Source organism: Mus musculus, chromosome 3, assembly GCF_000001635.26.
Source record: "Mus musculus strain C57BL/6J chromosome 3, GRCm38.p6 C57BL/6J".
Taxonomy (NCBI): domain Eukaryota; kingdom Metazoa; phylum Chordata; class Mammalia; order Rodentia; family Muridae; genus Mus; species Mus musculus.
In genome coordinates this window covers 86,223,240-86,244,475 of record NC_000069.6, presented here as the reverse complement: position 1 = coordinate 86,244,475, position 21,236 = coordinate 86,223,240, and the positions used below count along the sequence as shown (strand labels likewise).

The following is a 21,236-nucleotide window of genomic DNA, read 5'->3' as shown; positions in this document are numbered from 1 at the left end:
GCACTACTTGAGAGGGATTAGAAGGTGTGGCCTTACTAGAATAAGTATAACAATGTTAGAAGCATGTGACTTGGGGTGGATTTCGGGGTTTCAGAAGCCCAAGCCACCATACTTGGTGGTGCTCTCTTCATGCCAGCACTCTGCCTGTCATGTGTCCAGTAATGACAACAATAGACTAAACCTCCAAAAATGGAAGCAAGCTGCAATTAAATGTTTTCCTTTATAAGAGTTGTTGTAGTTGTGGTTTCTTTTCATAGATTCAGAACACCGACTAAAACACCCAGTGATTTAAGTAAGTTACATTTGCTTTAAGTCAGTTTTATCATTTATAAAGTGAATATTAAAATATAGCTTGATTAAAATTGCCTCCTACAGAACTATTAAAGAACAGAATAAAGCTGGGAATGATGACTATTGTGAAGTCATGAGGACACAAGTTCAAGGTCTTCCTCAGCTACACTGTGACTTCAATACCAGTCTGAGCTATATATGTTCTATCTAAAATAAAGAGAATAATAGGAATATAGAAGTGATGTGAGTTCATATACAACTCCTAACAAAATTCAAAGGAAAGCCTTAGCTATATGTGAAAGGCTTAAGAGAAGAGAAATAAAGACGTTCAAGCAATGCCTGCTTAATGACTTCAAAACTCACTTTGCTTTTTCCACTACATTAAATGGTTCTCTGGCTGCAACAGGTGAAAAAAATTGTAAAATACCCTTTGCTGTATTAAACAACTAATCAAGGTAGAAATCTACACCTCTGATCGAATTTTCAGGACTAGTTTTTTTGTTTTGTTTTGTTGTTGTTTTGTTTTGTTTTTAATGCTCTCTCTGAAGCTAAAGAATGAATACTAAGCTAGCATCTCAATGGGAGTATAAGCTCCACGATTAATACCACAAAAATAACTGTAATGCCACTCACTGGTAGACATTATTGGCATGATTTCTGAGTACCATTGGTATTCTGTATAAACTCTACAGGTTTACAGTGGCCCAATCCTGTACTTTGCCCAAAAGTTCTAGTATTTTAGCTCAATCATGGAAAACATAGCCAATGACATATCATACCAGTAACATATCATTATGAAAACTGTAAGAAATGAGGTGGAATAATGCATGTGTCAAATAGACACAGCACACAGCAAGCCTCAATAAATCTTAACTATTATGATTATCTTAACAGCATAGAATCAAGTTCAATTCAGAAACACAACAGTCACCCATATGCTTTTTTTTTTTAAATGTTTTATTTAATTACATTTCAAATCTTGTCCCCCTTCCTGGTTTTCCCTCTGCAAACCCCTCATCCCATCCCATCCTCCCCTTTGCCTCTATGAGGGTGCTCCCCCACCCCATCTCCCAATTCCCACCTCATCACTCTAGCATCCCCTTACACTGGGGCATCAAGCCTCCACAGGACCAAGGGCCTCCCCTTCCATTGATGCCAGATAAGACAATTCTCTGCTACACGTGTAGTTGCCACATGCTTTTCTCTTGCCCCAAGATCCACAATTAGGAACCACTCATCCAATGTATGCTTAGCCAGCTTTCAAAACCACTCCCTTTGTAATTCTGGCCATTGGCAATGAGCAGCACTGAAATAGAAGCCACCAAGTGTAAGGGAATTTATTCTGAAGTTCTTTTGGTTTATGCCTATTTGCATATTAATTTCATAGTAACCTAAGAAACTGAGTTGGTGATAATACCAATAATATTTTCTAAATAGCTTTATATCATCTTCACTAATGATTTATTTCTTCTTTTGTTGTTCTATCTTCTGGTTTTGTATGCTGTGTCAAGGTCTTGCTTCTGTGGCCCTGCCTAGCCTGGAATGTTACTATGTAGAACATAAGAACTTGGCCTTGGAGCTCAAACTATGCTATGAAGAACCAGGAACCTTGACCTTGGAGTGACCTTCCTACCCCTGCCCCTGCCCCTGCCCCTGCCCCTGACCCTGACCCTGACCCTGACCCTGACCCTGCCCCTGCCCCTGCCCCTGCCCCTGCCTCCTGAATGCTGAAACCACCACCACCCCCAGACTCTTCAACATTAAACACTAATGAACAATTTTAAATTAGGGCCTGCTTTGTTTAAAAGTTATACTCTGGCATCACTTTTGAAATTGATTATCATATTATAAATATTTTTTAATTTTTGTAAATTAAATCAGCAATTTTTAAAAATGATTTGTGCTTTAATATGTATAGATATGTACATATAGATATATATGTGTGTAGATATATATAGATATAGATATAGATACATGATATAAATATATATATTATAAGCTGAGATATTATTTAAGGTACCAAAACTCAAAGAACATAAAAACTATATTATAAGGTTTAGTACATATATTGCTTCATACGAAACAAATATTTCATCAGTCTCATCAGAGGTAAGATTATTTTAAATTCTTACAGCTTTATGAGACTCAATATAGTTTATAAGTAAAAGTGTCATACCAATGAAGTCACTACACATTGAACAAAGATCTCTTTAGACAGGAGAAAATCCTTTCCAGTTCCCACACAATAGATTCTTCTCTAAAGAAACATAGTTGCCAGGTGTGGTAAACTAGACCAGCAATCCTAGAACTTGTGAAATAGAAGGAAGATAAGGAAAAGTTCAAGGGCATCCCTGACTACAAAAGAAGTTGGAATTCAGTCTGAGCTATACAATATCCTGTCTCAACAAAAATAAAATAAGCTGAGAAATCCTGCATTTTCTCCCTTTTCAGTACAAACACACACATTCACAGCCACACATGGTGACACACATCTTCAATCCTAGTAATAAGAGAGACCCTAAATAAACACAGAGAGATAGAGAAAAAGAGGATTATATACTCTAGCTCTTTTTTTCTTTTTAACTTTTTTACATGTAGTTTCTAATTGTAGACTAATAACTACATATTTATGGGGTACAATGTAAAAAATTTAATATGCATATGCACAATACAAGTGTCAAATCATAGCTCAAAACATCTCCATCTGGGTTTAATATACGAAAATCCATCAATGTAATCCATTATATAAACAAACTCAAAGACAAAAACCACATGATCATCTCGTTAGATGCAGAAAAAGCATTTGACAAGATCCAACACCCATTCATGATAAAAGTTTTGGAAAGATCAGGAATTCAAGGCCCATACCTAAACATAATAAAAGCAATCTACAGCAAACCAGTAGCCAACATCAAAGTAAATGGAGAGAAGCTGGAAGCAATCCCACTAAAATCAGGGACTAGACAAGGTTGCCCACTTTCTCCCTACCTTTTCAACATAGTACTTGAAGTATTAGCCAGAGCAATTCGACAACAAAAGGAGATCAAGGGGATACAAATTGGAAAAGAGGAAGTCAAAATATCACTTTTTGCAGATGATATGATAGTATATATAAGTGACCCTAAAAATTCCACCAGAGAACTCCTAAACCTGATAAACAGCTTTGGTGAAGTAGCTGGATATAAAATTAACTCAAACAAGTCAATGGCCTTTCTCTACACAAAGAATAAACAGGCTGAGAAAGAAATTAGGGAAACAACACCCTTCTCAATAGTCACAAATAATATAAAATATCTCGGCGTGACTCTAACTAAGGAAGTAAAAGATCTGTATGATAAAAACTTCAAGTCTCTGAAGAAAGAAATTAAAGAAGATCTCAGAAGATGGAAAGATCTCCCATGCTCATGGATTGGCAGGATCAACATTGTAAAAATGGCTATCTTGCCAAAAGCAATCTACAGATTCAATGCAATCCCCATCAAAATTCCAACTCAATTCTTCAACGAATTAGAAGGAGCAATTTGCAAATTCATCTGGAATAACAAAAAACCTAGGATAGCAAAAACTCTTCTCAAGGATAAAAGAACCTCTGGTGGAATCACCATGCCTGACCTAAAGCTTTACTACAGAGCAATTGTGATAAAAACTGCATGGTACTGGTATAGAGACAGACAAGTAGACCAATGGAATAGAATTGAAGACCCAGAAATGAACCCACACACCTATGGTCACTTGATCTTCGACAAGGGAGCTAAAACCATCCAGTGGAAGAAAGACAGCATTTTCAACAATTGGTGCTGGCACAACTGGTTGTTATCATGTAGAAGAATGCGAATCGATCCATACTTATCTCCTTGTACTAAGGTCAAATCTAAGTGGATCAAGGAACTTCACATAAAACCAGAGACACTGAAACTTATAGAGGAGAAAGTGGGGAAAAGCCTTGAAGATATGGGTACAGGGGAAAAATTCCTGAACAGAACAGCAATGGCTTGCTCTGTAAGATCGAGAATTGACAAATGGGACCTAATGAAACTCCAAAGTTTCTGCAAGGCAAAAGACACCGTCAATAAGACAAAAAGACCACCAACAGATTGGGAAAGGATCTTTACCTATCCTAAATCAGATAGGGGACTAATATCCAACATATATAAAGAACTCAAGAAGGTGGACATCAGAAAATCAAATAACCCCATTAAAAAATGGGGCTCAGAACTGAACAAAGAATTCTCACCTGAGGAATACCGAATGGCAGAGAAGCACCTGAAAAAATGCTCAACATCCTTAATCATCAGGGAAATGCAAATCAAAACAACCCTGAGATTCCACCTCACACCAGTCAGAATGGCTAAGATCAAAAATTCAGGTGACAGCAGATGCTGGCGTGGATGTGGAGAAAGAGGAACACTCCTCCATTGTTGGTGGGATTGCAGGCTTGTACAACCACTATGGAAATCAGTCTGGCGGTTCCTCAGAAAACTGGATATAGTACTACCGGAGGATCCAGCAGTACCTCTCCTGGGCATATATCCAGAAGATGCCCCAACTGGTAAGAAGGACACATGCTCCACTATGTTCATAGCAGCCTTATTTATAATGGCCAGAAGCTGGAAGGAACCCAGATGCCCCTCAACAGAGGAATGGATACAGAAAATGTGGTACATCTACACAATGGAGTACTACTCAGCTATTAAAAAGAATGAATTTATGAAATTCCTAGCCAAATGGATGGACCTGGAGGGCATCATCCTGAGTGAGGTAACACATTCACAAAGGAACTCACACAATATGTACTCACTGATAAGTGGATATTAGCCCAAAACCTAAGATACCCAAGATATAAGATACAATTTCCTAAACACATGAAACTCAAGAAAAATGAAGACTGAAGTGTGAACACTATGCCCCTCCTTAGAAGTGGGAACAAAACACCCTTGGAAGGAGTTACAGAGACAAAGTTTGGAGCTGAGATAAAAGGATGGACCATGTAGACACTAGCATATCCGGGGATCCATCCCATAATCAGCTTCCAAATGCTGACACCATTGCATACACTAGCAAGATTATGCTGAAAGGACCCTGATATAGCTGTCTCTTGTCAGAGTATGCCTGGGCCTAGCAAACATAGAAGTGGATGCTCACAGTCGGCTATTGGATGGATCACATGGCCCCCAATGAAGGAGCTAGAGAAAGTACCAAAGAAGCTAAAGGGATCTGCAACCCTATAGGTGGAACAACATTATGAACTAACCAGTACCCCGGAGCTCTTGACTCTAGCTGCATATGCATCAAAAGATGGCCTAGTCGGCCATCACTGGAAAGAGAGGCCCATTGGACACGCAAACTTTATATGCCCCAGTACAGGGGAACGCCAGGGCCATAAAAGGGGAGTGGGTGGGTAGGGGAGAGGGGGTGGGTGGCTATGGGGGACTTTTGGTATAGCATTGCAAATGTAAATGAGCGAAATACCTAATAAAAAATGGAAAAAAAAAAAAAAAACATCTCCATCTGAAGTTTTTAGGTTGTTTGGTTGGTTGATTTTGTTTGGTGTTAGAGAGGGTCTCTGTAGCTTTGCAGTTCTGGACCTTGCTATATAGACAACACTGACTTCAAACTCACAGAGATTCACCTGGAATTAAAGGCATGCAGCACCATGCCTAGCTATCTCCTTTTTCAAAGTCTTCCTCATGTTCTTTATTTAGTACATAATAAATTATTATGAACTATAGTCACCCTAAACTCTAGAGCTCACTTCTATCTACCTATTCAAGTATCTGTCATCCAATCGACCTCTACCCTACCGCACCTGTTTGTATTTCATCACATGTTTAAATCTAGACTCACCATATGTCAGCACTCAGGTTCCTGAGTGGTATGGTGGTTGAATGAAAATGGTTCCCATATTTGCAAGTTTAGTCCTTAGTTGATGAACTATTTGGTAAGGATTACGAGGTGTAGCCTTGAGCTGGAGAGATGGCTCAATGGTTAGGAGCACTGACTGCTCTTCCAGAGATCCTGAATTCAATTCCCAGCAACCACAAGGTGGCTCACAACCATCTTGTAATGGGATATGATGCCCTCTTCCGGGGTGTCTGAAGACAGTGACAGTGTATTCACATAAAATAAGCAGATAAATCTTTAAAAAAAAAAAGGGGGGGAAGGGGTGGCCTTGTTGGAGAAGGTGTGACACTGGGGATGGGTTCTGAGGTTTCAAAAGCCCACACCAGGCCCAAGGTCACTCTGTTGCCTGTGGGTTAGGATGTAAAGCTCTCAACCACTGTTCCAGATCCATTACTGTCTGCTTCCTGTCATGATGACCATGGACTAATCCTCTGAAACTGTACATAAACCCCCAATTAAATGCTTCCTATTATGAGTTTCCATGGTTATGGTGGTTATGGTATCTTTTCACAGTAATACAATAGTAACCATGACTGACAAGGTACCCTATTTTTTGAGAGCCAATAAAAGAATACTAATGTAAAAAGAAAAAAAAAAACTACTTAAGAGCAGTTTAGCATGTGGTGCACACCTGTGATCCCAGCTACTCTGGAGGTACTGGAGAATCAGTGTGAGCAATTTAGGAAGATTATGGATCAAAACAGAAACAAAAGGGCTGGAGATACAGCTCAGTGTGAAACGCTTACCTAGGATATAAGAGGCCCTGGGTTCAACTTCAAACACCACCAAAAAATAAAAAAGCAGGCTGTGAGACTATTTTTAAAAGAAATTCATGAAGGTCTGCAGAGATAGCTCAGCAGTTTCGAGCACTTTTTCTCTTGCAGAGGAGCTAGGTTCAAGTCCTAGCACCCACATGGCTCACAATGATTCCTAACTTCAGTTCCAGATGATATGACACTCTCTTCTGACCTTCACAGGTACAAGGCATGTACACAGTATACAAAACATGTTTTTCAGCAAAAACATTTATACACATAAAATAAATAAATCTAAAACAAATTTTTTAAAAGGCTATTTCATGATAATATTCTTTTAGATGCAAAAAGGATACTAACGGCACTCAAAGTTGTATGATGACAACCACAGCTGTGAAGCTAGTTGGTCAGGTACTTGCTGCATAAGCAAAAGACCTGAGTCTGGATCTCCAGGACGAGTGTAAGGGCTGGGTAGAGCAGTACACACAAAAGGGCTGGGTATAGCAGTACACACAAAAGGGCTGGGTAGAGCAGTACACATCTATAACCCAGCACTAGAGGCAGGAAGAGAGGACAAGCGGATGCAGGCTTGCTAGCCAGCCCATCTGGCTGAAGTGGCAAGTTCCAGGTTCAGTAAGAGCCCTTGTCTCAACAATTAAGATGAAAAGACATAGAAAAACACACCAGACATCAACATCAACCATCACACTCTCAGAAACAAGCAAGTGCACATACACACTTACACACACACACACACACACACACACACAAAAAGCAATTAAAACACACAAATAAATAAAGAAGGAAGCACACCTAGTAAAGTAGCTGCATAACAAGGATGAGTTAGGCTTCTCAGTACCTAGGTCCAAGCGCCTGGCTGGCATGACCTTATAACGCCAATGCAAGGGGGTGCAGAAACAAGAAGAACCTGGAGTTCACTAGCTAGCCAGTCTAGCTGAATCAGTGAGCTCTCGGTTCAGTGACAGACTCTGTTTCAAAAAAATAAAATAAGGTAATAGAAAATTGAGGAAGACATCCATTGTCAACTTCCGGCATCCATGTGTGCATGTGAAATGAACTTACACTGGGTATACACACAGAAACACAAACTCACACATAGGTATACATACAGACACACAAACTCACACATGGGTATACACGTAGACACACAACCTCACACATGAGTATACACACAGACACACAACCTCACACATGGGTATACACACAGACACACAACCTCACACATGAGTATACACACAGACACACAACCTCACACATGGGTATACACACAGACACACAACCTCACACATGAGTATACACACAGACACACAACCTCACACGAGTATACACACAGACACACAACCTCACACATGGATATATACACAGACACACACTTACACATAGGTATACATACAGACATACAACCTCACACATGAGTATACACACAGACATACACACTCACTCACACATGGGTATACACACAGACACACACACCCACACATGGGTATACACACAGACACACAACCTCACACAAGGGTATACACACAGACACATACCCTCACACATAAGTATACACACAGACACACAACCTCACACATGGGTATACACACAGACCTACAACCTCACACGAGTATACACACATACAACCTCCCACATGGGTATACACACAGACATACAACCTCACACATGGGTATATACACAGACACACACTTACACATAAGTATACATACAGACATACAACCTCACACATAAGTATACACACAGACACACACACTCACACATGGGTATACACACAGACACACACTCACACATGGGTATACACACAGACACACACACTCACACATGGGTATACACACAGACACACACTCACACATGGGTATACACACAGACACAACCTCACACATGGGTATACACACAGACGAAGCTGAGTTATATGATGGTGCAAGTCCATAATACTAGTGCCAAGGAGGGTGAGGAGTTCAAGGCCCGCCTGGGCTGTATATAAAAAGAAAAAAGAAAACTGAGAAATGTGGTAACATTCACTGGTAACACTGCTTGCCTAGCTATAAAGAACAGAATTCCATATGAAGAAAGAAACAGATAGGAAGAAAGGAAGCAAGCAGGGAGAAGGGCAGAGAAAGACAGGAGGGAGGGAGGGGCAAGTTGCCCAACAAATCCTTTAAATGAGATAGAAAAGAGAAAAAAAAGAAAGAAATATCCCTCAAGGTTTATTTACATGGTATAGCCTTTATATAAAAAAATAATAATAATAGGAACAGGCTCAGCGGTTAAGAGTACTGACTGCTCTTCCGAAGGTCCTGAGTTCAAATCCCAACAACCACATGGTGGCTCACAACCATCCATAATAAGATCTGATACCCTCTTCTGGTGTATCTGAAGACAGCTACAATGTACTTAAATATAATAATAAATAAATCTTTAGGCCGGAGAGAGCAGAGCCAGAGCGAGCAGAGGTCCTGATTTCAATTCCCAGGAACAATATGATGGCTCACAACCATCTGTACAGCTACAGTGTACTCATATACATTAAATAAATAAATCTTTTTAAAAAAATGATAGGAACTAGACTTCTAATAGTTCTAGCTTCTTTAATAAAAAGATTAAGACATTTATATTTAACCAAGATTTTATTTTTTAAGGCAAAATTAGTTTCTGTTGTGTAGGATGGCTCTAATTTCTAGGCTCAAGGAATCATCAGGCCTTACCTCCTATATAAAAAGGCACTAAGAGGTAAGCCAATATGCACAGCTTTAGCAAACACTTTCAGGGTGCTAAGCATTAGGACGATTTCTAGAGCGACAAAGCTAAAATACTGTATGGTTCCTCTATAGCAGCAGCTCTCAAACTGTGTTGGCAGTGACCCCTTTGTGTTAAATGACCCTTTTATAGGACCACCAGATAACAGAGATATTTATATTATAACTAATAACAGTAGCAGAATTAGAGTTATGAAGTAGCAGTGAAAACAATTTTATGGTTGGGGTCCCCACAACATGAGGAACTGTAACTGAGGAACATGGGCTGCATCATTAGGAAGGTTGAGAATTACTGCTCTCTCTACATATTATGAAAACAAAACTATATTTGGGCCCACAGGTAATTTCAACTCTCCCTGGCTTAGAAGGCAGAGACAAGAACTCTGTAGCAAGCTGGTTAGACTAGGCAATGGGTGAGCTCTGGGTTCTGAGTGAGACCCTACCTCACTGAATAAGATAAAGAACAAGATTGCCCATGTCAAGCTCCAGACTTGGAATTATACATGTGAGCATACATAATACATGCTTACAACACACACATACAAAAAAAATCACTCAGTGAAAGAAGAGCTAAATAAACAGAGACATGTTCTATGCTCATGTACTAAGCCAATATTCCTCAAAATAAGCTATAGATCCACCAGTCCCCATCAAAATCCATGCTTGCTAGCTAGGCATAGTGGTACACAACTTTAGTCCCAGTACTTAGGAGTTGAAGGCCAACCTATGTCTACATAGTGAGTTCCAAGACAGCCAGAGCTATGTAGAAAGAGACCCTGTCTCAAATTAAAAATTAAATTCCTGCTCTATTTTTTACAAAACCTAATAACCTGAATCTACAATTCACTTGGAAATGCAAAGAACCTAGAATAATTAAAATATTTTTTAAAAAGGAAAACATTAAGACAGCTACATTCCCTATTTCAAAACTTACTACAAACTTAACAGTAATCAGCATAGTTTGGAATTTAGTAAAAAAAGATATATAGATCAATGGAAAATAAACAGTGTATCTCAGTGATACAGTCTATGTTTAGTATACACACACATATACACAAATGGGGGAGAGGGAGGAAAAGAGAGAAAGGAGGGGGAGAGAGAAGGGGGAGGGGAAGAGAAGGGGAGGGAGAGAGGAGGAGGGAGGGTGAAAGGGGGAGGGAGAGAGAGAGAGAAGAGGGAGAGGGTGAGAGAGGGAGAATGCACCTTGGGTTTCATCTACAGCTCTACAAAATAGAAATTTAAAATACAGTGAGTTAGAGAGAGAGAAAGATGACAGTGCACACCTTAAACCCAACATTCCTGAGGTAGAGGCAAGAGAATCTTTCTTAGTTCAAGACCAGCCTGGTCTACACAGCAAGTTCCAGGTCATTCAGTGAGACCCTGTCTAAAGGAAATGAATAAATCCCATACCTGTAAGCTCATTCTAAGGAGGTCAAGAAAGGAGGATCCCTAGGGCTTGCTTGCCAGCTAGTCCTGCCACTGGGTTCAGTAAAAGCCATGCCTCAAAATATAAGGTAACCACAGGTAAGTATAACTTGCACCCTCATCAAAGAAGCCTCTTTTCTCCGTGGACAGAGGCCACTACAGAAAGCTACAACTATTCAAAGGGCAGAGAACAACCAACTGTGGAGTGCCCAACCCCAACTAATGTATTACACACAGCCCTTACACCAATGGCTCAGGGAACATCGCACAAGATAGGGTGCAAAAAGTCTAAGAGCCATAGGACATCTGCTACAAGACAAACCTCCTAATATGATAGGGAAACTACACCCATAAAATGACAACAGTGTGGCTGCTTAAAGAAAATCTAAAAACGATGACAATACCAGTTGACTGCCAACCTAGAGAGGGGAGATCACTTGGGGTCCCACCTCTAGGGAGAGATCTTCAGGCAATTAAAACCTGCTGAGAGGGGGAGACTTAGTCTTCCCCAAAGACAAGCATCCTAAATGATTATCTAATACCAACCAGTCAGCCTCCTCCCCCCCCAAAAAAAATACACATATAGACTCAGTATGTACACACACATACACGTATGATCACATACATATACATATATATGTAACAACAATAAAAAATAAAAGACCATGAGTTTGAAAGGGAACAAGGGAAACCATGGAAAGGGTTGGATGGAAGTAAAATGGGAGGGGGGCAAATGATTATATTTTAATTAAAAAAAAACATTTTCTGAAAAAAAAGAATATCACAAGATGGACAGCAATTGATATGCAATCCTCAATTTCTGACATCCATGCACACACATACAAGTATACAGACATACACCTGCATGCACATGAACACACACACACAAAAAAAATTGTAATGAAATCAGTCAAGACAGATATTTATGCTTATAGTCAACTGAGTTTCAGCAAAGGCACCAAGACAGAACAATACTAAGATCAGCCTTTCTACAAGTGGCAAAGAGGCAATCAGATAACCAAGTACAAAATAAAAATTCACATCCTGTAAAAGTTAACACAAAACCCATCACAGGCTAATTAAAAGAGGGAAACTGTCTTAATGTCTTGAGCACAGAATGTAAATATTCCAAAATTAGATAATAAAATTAAAATATACTAATGGTTGTAAAGCTCTATAGATAGACTTAAAATAACTGAATTATGTAAATGAAGTAAACATACTGATTAATCTCATCAACACATTTCATTGGTCAATGGTCCAATTAGCTCAGAACATTAAGACAGACACTCCACCAAAAGATGTGTGTGACACAAGAGGTCCCACTGTCCTGTCTGGCATCCATACTACAACTTGAGAGGAATATACCAAACTGAAGCTAAATTCAAGAAAAGCAAAAGAGAAACAAAATGAAACTGTTACTTGAAGTCTCACCTTACCTTTGGACTCCAGATAAGTAAGTCCATAAATCCTTTTTATTGTGCTCAAAGCAACTGAGTAGAGGTTTGCTGAGGTTTTTTTTTTTTTTTTTTTTTCTTTTGTTTTGTTTCTTTGGGGTTTTATCGAGTTATTGAGACAGGGTTTCTCTGTGTAGCCCTGGCTAACCTGGAACTTGCTCTGATTAACAGACTGGCCTGGAACTCATGCCCCTGACTCACCAGTGCTGGAATTAAAGGCCTGTGCCCAATTGCACTTGAGCTTTCTATCACTAATACCAATCACAAAAAAGATAATCAACAAGAATGTTTCTAGAGTAGATTACTCCTAATCCTTAAATGTATAGGTACAGCATTATGTAGGAAGTAATCTAGATACTGATACAACTAATAAAAACCCAGTCGATGAGTTATCTTTATACTAAAGTTCATTTCAGAGTTTGAAAAGTAATCAAATATGGATTTATATAGCCCACATAAAATTTTTAAACGTTATTTTTATTTTTAAAGGTTTTTTTTTTAATTAGACTTCTAATTTTTCCCTCCAAAAACTAAAGATGTGCAACACCACTGAGACCACATTACAGCAAGACAACAATCAGCTGGGATGGCTGTTGCCCTCTGAAGCAAGCAAAGGTTATTCTATACCATTTATAAAAACATTTCTTTGTCAGGACATACGTCAATTGTTACACAGCAAATAATAAGACATAATATTCCATTTTTCAAGCTGTAACATTTAAATTAAAAATCAGAGGCTGTACATGTTGTGTTATTATACACTTGTAACCCCAGGGAAGATGGAGTAGGGAAACCTCAAAATCACAACTAGCCTAACTAGCCTCACTACACAGCAAGTTCTAGCTCAGCCTGGCTACATATTACATAGGGATGTTGTTGATGATGATGATGATAATAACAACAACAACAACAACAAACTAGCTGGGTGGTGGAGCCTTTATTCCCAGCACTCAGGAGGCAGAGGCAGCTGGATCTCTAAATTTAAGGACAGCCTGCTCTATATAGCAAGTTTCAGTACAGTTAGGACTACAGAGACCTGTCTCAAAAACCCCCAAAAAGAAGGGGGATTTGTCAACTTGACTACACCTGGAATTAACCCAAAAATGGTGAGCACACCCATGAGGTAGAGCCTACTTTTGCAGGATTCTGGCATACTGAAAATCAGCTGAGACATCCAGCCCCAGGAACTGCACAACTACACATTCTTGGACCTTCCACTTATAGGCAACCATTGTTGGATTGGCTGGACCACGGTCATTCTAATAAACTCCCATATGCATATAAAAAGATTCACTGTGTAAGCTCTGTTACTCTAGAGAACGCTGACTAATGCAAGGTCCTAGCAAATAAATAAATAAATAAGCAAGCAAGCATGAAAATATATGTCATTAGCCCAAGAGAGAAACATCATTCAATTAAATACCACTGAGTATCTTTAGATGAATAGTAGAAATCTTGAACTCTGTAACATGTTCCTGGAATATGCCAAAATATTAATTGTTCTGTATCCACTGTCTGATAAGTAAACACACAATTGAAGACAAAAGAAAACGGTTTTAAATTGCAACATGAAAAATATAAAAGTGGAGAACTTTGAAATGCTAGAATATATCAGTATCCTACTCATCAAAATTTAACTGAGAAGCAGATTTGCAAAGGAAATTACCAGAGAAAGTAACTGTTAAAGAATTTAGAACAGGTCAGTCAAGCTACATGAGCAAAGTTCGGAAGCAACATTCTATGAAGCCAGATGTCTGGAGTTGTATGGCCCTACTACTTACTATCTGGACAACTCTGGAAAGACAGGCTGCTCTTTAACATTAGAAAGTTTTTTGGGTTTTTGTTTGGTTGGTTGGTTGGTTTGTTTTTTTTGTTTTGTTTTGTTTTGTTTTGTTTTGTTTTGTTTTGTTTTGTTGTTTTTTGCTTTTTGTTTTTCCAGATAGGGTTTCTCTGTATAGCCCTGGTTGTCCTGGAACTCACTCTGTAGACCAGGCTGGCCTCGAACTCAGAAATCCACCTGCCTCTGCCTCCTGAGTGCTGGAATTAAAGGCGTGTGCCACCATGCCCCGCAGAAAGTTATTTTTTAAAGTAACAAATATTTAATCATTTAAACAAAATAAACAAACAAACAAATGGTCATAGAATATGTTTTTAGCTGGGTACAGTGGTATGTGCCTTTAGTCCTAGCTACTGGGGAGGCTGGGATAGAAAGATCACTCTGAGTCCTGGAGCACAAGGCTAACATAGGCCACACATGAAGATTTCATCTCTCAAAACAGGGAAGAAAGAATGTATGTATTCCTAACTTTAATATGCCTAAGAAATGAAAAAGTTATGATACTGCACTAGCAAGTCTTTTCTCAACTTAACACAGACTAGAGCCACTGGAGACGGGGTAGCCTCAATTAAGACAATGCCTCCCTAAGCCTGGGCTATAGACAAACCTGTAGAACACCCTCTTAATCAGTGATTGATGGATGGAGTGCTGCCACCTCTGGGCAGGTGGTCTGGAATCCGTAAGAAAGCAGACTGAGCAAATCATGGGGAGCAAGCCAGTAAGCAGCACCCCTCCACGGCTCCTATATCAGCTCCCGCCTCCAAGTCCCTGCCTTCTTTGACTTCATGTCTTGATTTCCTTCAGTGATGAACAGTGATGTGGAAGCCAAATAAACCCTTTTCCCCCACAACTTGCTTTTGGTCATGGTGTTTCATCACAGCAATAGTAACCCTAACTAGGGTAATACTCAACATAGTTGGTATTTATTAAACGAAAATCCCATTAGAGACTAACTCTCTACAAATGAAGGTGCACATGGCTTACACTGCTATAATTTCATGACTTACACATGTCTCATGTTCTGTTGCTTGATTCCTATTTTTCACAATTTTGGAAGTTTTAATTCAATGTACCATTAAGAAAGAGATAGTTAGCACTCGCTGAGGTACATACCTATAATCCCAGTGTGCAGGAAGCAGAAGCGGGAAGATTCTAACAAGTTTTTTGACAGTCTGGTCTACACAGACAGAACCAGACCAAGTAAGTATACATAATGAGAATCTGTCTTTAGACAGAAAGACAGGGGCAGAGGGGCAGAGGGAGGGAGGGAGGGAGGGAGGGAGGGAGGGAGGGAGGGAGGGAGGGAGGGAGGGAGGGAAGGAAGGAGGGAGGGAAGGAGGGAAGAAGGAAGAGAAGGAAAAAAAGGAGAGAGGGAGGATAGGAGAAAAAAAGATACAACTGGGGCAATATTTTTGTCAGCAATGTGCCTGCCATGCAAGATTGACAATCAGACTTCAGTCCCCAATTCCCACATGAAAGGCACGCACCTGAACCCTAGTGTTAAGAAGGTAGAGACATGTGGATCCCTGGAGCTTGCTGGCCAGTCATTCTAGTTGAATTCTCCAGTTCCATGTTCAGTGACAGATAGATAATACAGATAGATAGAAAGATGGATCGATGGATGGATGCATGCATGCATACATGCATGAATGCCAGGCATTGGTGCACACCTTTATTCCCAGCACTCAGGAGGCAGAGGCAGGTTGATCTCTTAAGTTTGAGGTCAGTCTAGTCTACACAGAGAAACCCTGTCTTAAAAAGAAAAAATGGGGCCAGTCAACTGGTAACAGCACTGGCTGACAATCTGATTTTGATCTCTAGAATCCACAAAAAGCCAGATGCCCTGACTCATATCTGTAATCCCAACACTTCTTCAGCAAGCTCGGAGGAAAAAAGAATCACCCCAAAGGGCAAGGGTCGGCTAGACTAAACTACACAGAGCAGACGGTAAGACAAGTAGAAGTGAAAGGAGAGGACTACCTTCCAAAAATCTGCCCTCTGACCTCCACACCCAGGCCTGGCATGCTCACCCGCACTTACACATGCATGCCCGCACACAACAAAGAAGAAAATGTGTTAAATAAGTAAATAAGGTGGAGAGTGCACCACTGGACATCAACCTCTGGCCTACACACATACATACACTAGTACATACATACATACAAGAAAAAAGTTAATAAGCAACTTTCTGCACAGACTGAATGAGAAACCAATGATGTGAACTAAAAAAATGTGTTTACATTAAAGTTGTTTTTTTTAAAGCAATGTTGTAAAAAGTTTTTTTTTTTAAGTTAGATAAAAAGGAATAAAATCCATTGGTGGAGGGTTAGCCATGAATATTTATCAAGACCAATGACTGCTGTGTCCTTGAGGCAAGCACTGCCTAAGGTACAAATACCTGCTTAGAGACAAAAAAACAACCACACACCAATTCATGTGACTGATAAAGTCCTGAAAAAACTAATCCTAAAAACCAAACTGGAGCAAGTGTATATTTAACTCTTCACTATCTTGGTCTCCGAGTTTTTGAAATGGCACCTATGTATTAGGTTATGTAGAGAAGAGTTAAATAAGAAGGCCACTTGGTCCACTACCGGGCACAGAATCAAGGTTCTTCTTTGGAACAGAATTACAGCTCACACTATGTCCACTAAGAAATATTAGATGCAGCAATGGTAACAAATGAGATGAACTAGCTGGACCACCAACGCCCTATATTTTAATCATGAAAGGTACTCTAAATGATGACTGAGGAAAGGACTGCCAGGGGCCCCTCTCAGCCACTCTGCCCATGCTGCTCAAAAGGGTGGATACTGCTGAAAAGGGCATACAAAGGACAGACCTTACCTCTTTGTACACTGTAAGCATGCAAGTATGACGAACCTAACCTTAAAGTCCATATCAGGACCACCCTTCAGCAAACTATTAATAAAAAATTTAGACTTTCTTTAATGATAAAAATCCAAGTGATTCCTGTTGGTCATCCACCCCATCAAACCACACTATAAAGAAGAGGAGTCTGTACCTTCCTGCCAAAGCGTGCTGTATGTCCACACAGAAACAACTAAGGATGGATGATATCACTACAAGATTTCTGTACATCCAAACTACATTAGGTTCAGAAAGAGAAACCAAGATTACATTTTAAAAAATTAGTTTTTTGTGGAAAAGGAATAGATGAATTTGCGTTTCATCTGGAAGCTCACTGTTGAAAGTTCAAACACAAGATCCCCAAAGTAGTAAAGTTGGATGATGGATACCCAGAGATCACTACACTATTCTAATATATATAATATGCATATATTATATATATGTTTCAATAATAGTTTCAAAAATGTGTATATATGTATGTATCTTTCAGTATATCAAAAATCATAATACAATAATAAAGAAATAAAATATAGCTTAAAGTTTTACGCTTCAAAAGTAAGTGCCTATACCTATATCACCTATACCTATTTTGTCATTCTATAATCTGTATTGCAAATAACCGGACTAACAGTAAAAGCCTAATGAAGGAAATAATTAACTGCCGGGAATAAAACAGTCTAACCTCAAAAATATAGAGGTAAAAAGAATGGCTACTAAACAGTTATTACAACTACTGCACATTTATATCTGGCACCTTGTATTATCTTCTAACACTGGTTGAATGAGAGAAAATTATTTTAAAACCAAACTCGGTTTCAACTCTTTTAAGTTTATAAGCAACAGAAAACTAAAGTCTAAAGGCTCCACTAAAACTAATTTCTAAAAATGGAATGGAAAAAGAAAAAAAGAAAGTATCTCATATCCACTTAAAATAAGCCATTGCCCACCATAGTATAATCAACAACTTCCAATGACCAAGTTTGTTTCAATGATAAACACAAATTTACAAAAGTATCAAGCTCACACTGTGGCTGCCTCAGGCCTTTTTCAAATTGACATTCAATTATCACAAGATAACCCTAAACCCACTGCAAAATTCAACCTTGGTTAGTTATTTCTAAAACTAAAAGTAGCCAGAATTTTAAAAATACTAATTTACAAGTTAGCCTATATCAGCACTATGAACATGAATTCTGTATTTAAAACTAACTATAGCAAAACATAACTTAGGCAAAAACTTACATTAGCTCCCAAGTCCAAAAAAAAAAAAGTCATTTATTCAAAATATTAAAGAGAAAAATCGCAGGCTTAAACATACACTCCAAGAGGAAAAAAAAGTTACATCCAAATTCTCCATTGAACACCTGACTACACACACACATGCACACACATACACACACAAATATACTTCCACATCAACACTTGCTTAATTAGCACAAAGGTGATCTGTTCATGTTCATTGAAAACCTGAAGCATCAAATTTTGCATAATTCTCTTTAAACTGAAATACAAGTAATTGCTCCATTTAGGTCAAGTAGAATTTTGTGTCTATCCGTGGAAAAAGCCATTAGATTGAGTGAAGCACATGACCCCAACTTCGTCTTGCTCCCCAACTCACCGAGAAAAGTATATGCTTATAAAATATTGATCTACTTACCAGGTTAAAGACAGTTTCTACAATATCCCTATTGGACACTTCTCCAACTTCAACCAACCCCGTCAGCACGGCGAATTTCATTCTGATGCCCCTGATGGGGAGCCCCGGCTTCAGAGACAGCGCACCCCCTTCCGTAGGGGTTTCTTCTTTCCCTCCACCTCCCCCGTCATCACCTGTTGGTGGCCGGGAAGGGGCACGATTGTCTTCACTAGCCATGACTAGTTCACGAGAAAGGACAAGTCAGAGTCACCCTGGGCCAGCAGTCGCTGCACGGAGAAGAGGCACCAACACACACGCAAACGCTAAACCAAAAAGGGTCTCTGTTCCAACTTGCGGAGAAACCCAAAAAAGCAGGAAAGTCCTTGGTCGTCGCCCTCCTCCTCTTGGAGACTATTTGTCCAATCTCTCTCCCGGAGGCTGACAACAACGCCAAAGCCTATTGGAAGATTAAACATCTGTTAAATAGGGTAGGTCTGTCGTGGGATTTTTTAGGGAGGAGAGGGAAATAGTTACTGTCTGTCAAATAAGTTACTAAGGGCACCCCAAGGGCCAGCCGGCCGGCCGCTCCTCCCGGGCTCCATCGCCCGCTCCGCCGAAGGCGGGTCCTCCAGGCCGGCGAGCAGGCTCACTCCTCCCCCCCCCCCCCCAGCCCGCGCAGGTGGTGGGCGCGGGCAGGTGCACCGCGGGGGACTGTCGCCGGCAGAGGACGGGGGGCCCCTGCGACCACTGAGGTCCAAAGTTCCTCCTCACCCGGAGACTCCGGCCTCGTCCTCACCCCCGCCGGGGCGCAGCGAGACGGAGGTGGCGGCGGAGATCCAGGGCAGGAAAAGGCGGGGGAAGGGGGCGGTGATTCTCCTCAGCGCTCGGCCCAGGGGGAGGAGTGGAGCACCTCGCCCGGGCACCTGAGCTCGGCTGAGGAGAGGAAGGGAGGTGTGTGCTGGGGCGGGAAGGCAGGCCCGACGCGCCTGCGGGGACGGGGACAGGGACCGGGACGGGACCGGGGAGAGAAAGGTCAAGGCACCTGGTCGCAGCCTTCAAGTTTCCCTAGTCCGCTCCCCGGGAGCCCGGCGGCTGCCTAGAACTCCGTGCTTCCCTAGGCCGCCCCACCCCTGCGCTCAGCCCTTGCAAACGCAGCTACTGCAGGCGGGGGCGACGCCGCGGCTCGTGCCGCCGCGGTGGCCGAGGATGCTACTGCCACAGAACGCCGGGCTACGGCGCGCGGGACTACCCCTATGCCTACTGAAGCTGCTCCTCGCCGCCATGACAGCGCCGAGGGCCGCCGGGCGCGGCGTGCGCGTGCGCGAGCGCGAGCGCGCGGGGTGGTGGGGCGGGCGAGCGAGCGAGCGGGCGGGCGCCCTAGCGGAGGCGGCTTAGTAGGGGACGTGCGGGCGGGCCCGGAGAATCGCGGGTGAGTGGCGGAGCAGAGCACGCGCGCTCGCTGGAGGTGCCACGCGGGCGGGAGCGCGCCTCGAGAGCGCGCTGCTCAGGTAGAGCCGCGAGCGGCGCGCTTTTCCCTCGCACTCTTCGCCCAGACTGTGCTTTGGCGACGAACGGGAGGCGGGTGCTGTGCAACAGCAGGTCTCTGAGCGCCGAGGGTACCCGCCCCACGTTGTCAAGGTGTCCTCGTGTTGGACTTGGAGAAGGACACCTGAGGGACTTAGGAGTCGTTGAGGTGGCGGCGCTGGAGCCTCTGGGGAGCAGTCTCCACCCCTGACTGAGCTCAGCTGCTGCCTGCCCGCCCGCGGCGCTAACTGGGAAAGATTTCCACTGGGATGCCCTGGCAGCTGCCGCTGCTCGGAGGGGAGGGACAGCGACTGGGAGGATTCCTTGCCTGGCAGCTGCCGCCCCAGCAAAGCTCTCCCACATTCTAAGGAGTAGAGGATTCATTCCTCAGACAGCTGCTCGGAGCTGTGGAGGCGGGATTCACCGGGGGGGTTGGGGGGGGGCTGGAAATGGGAAAGGGGGTTCCTCTCAATTTCCCAGTGTGGAAGTTAAGTTTGCCTCATTATAGATGCTTTTAAATATATATAAATGAGGATTTGAAGCCAGTACAAATTGTCATAGTCTAATGTTGTCATTCTCTTCACTGCCTCTGATGATGGCAAAGCATTGATCCTGGTGCATTAGTATAAAATAAAATGAACATAGAGGAGGTAGTTGTTCTATTAGTATTCTCTGGGATAAGACTTTAAAGTACTAAAATACTCCCAGGTTCCTAAAAATGACGGGATGAAGTAATCAAAGTACTCTGAAGGAATCCAAAGA

General features: G+C 41.5%; 1 protein-coding gene across 9 annotated transcripts in view; it reads right to left on the bottom strand.

Moving 5' to 3' along the window:
- Lrba (LPS-responsive beige-like anchor) overlaps positions 1 to 21,020 on the bottom strand; it is a 559,239-nt gene extending 538,219 nt beyond the window's left edge. For 5 of the 9 annotated variants that reach the window (XM_006502347.4, XM_006502349.4, XM_006502350.4 and 2 more), the window contains exons 1-2: positions 19,722 to 21,020; positions 18,972 to 19,407 (exon numbers count right to left, since the gene is read on the bottom strand). In XM_006502347.4, coding sequence (XP_006502410.1) covers positions 18,972 to 19,187 — 216 coding nt within the window. In that variant the 5' untranslated portion in view covers positions 19,188 to 19,407; positions 19,722 to 21,020. The remainder of the gene's footprint in view (positions 1 to 18,971; positions 19,408 to 19,721) is intronic. The other 4 variants (NM_030695.2, NM_001077688.1, NM_001077687.1 and 1 more) reach the window with 2 other exon arrangements.
- Positions 21,021 to 21,236: the final 216 nt, after the last annotated feature.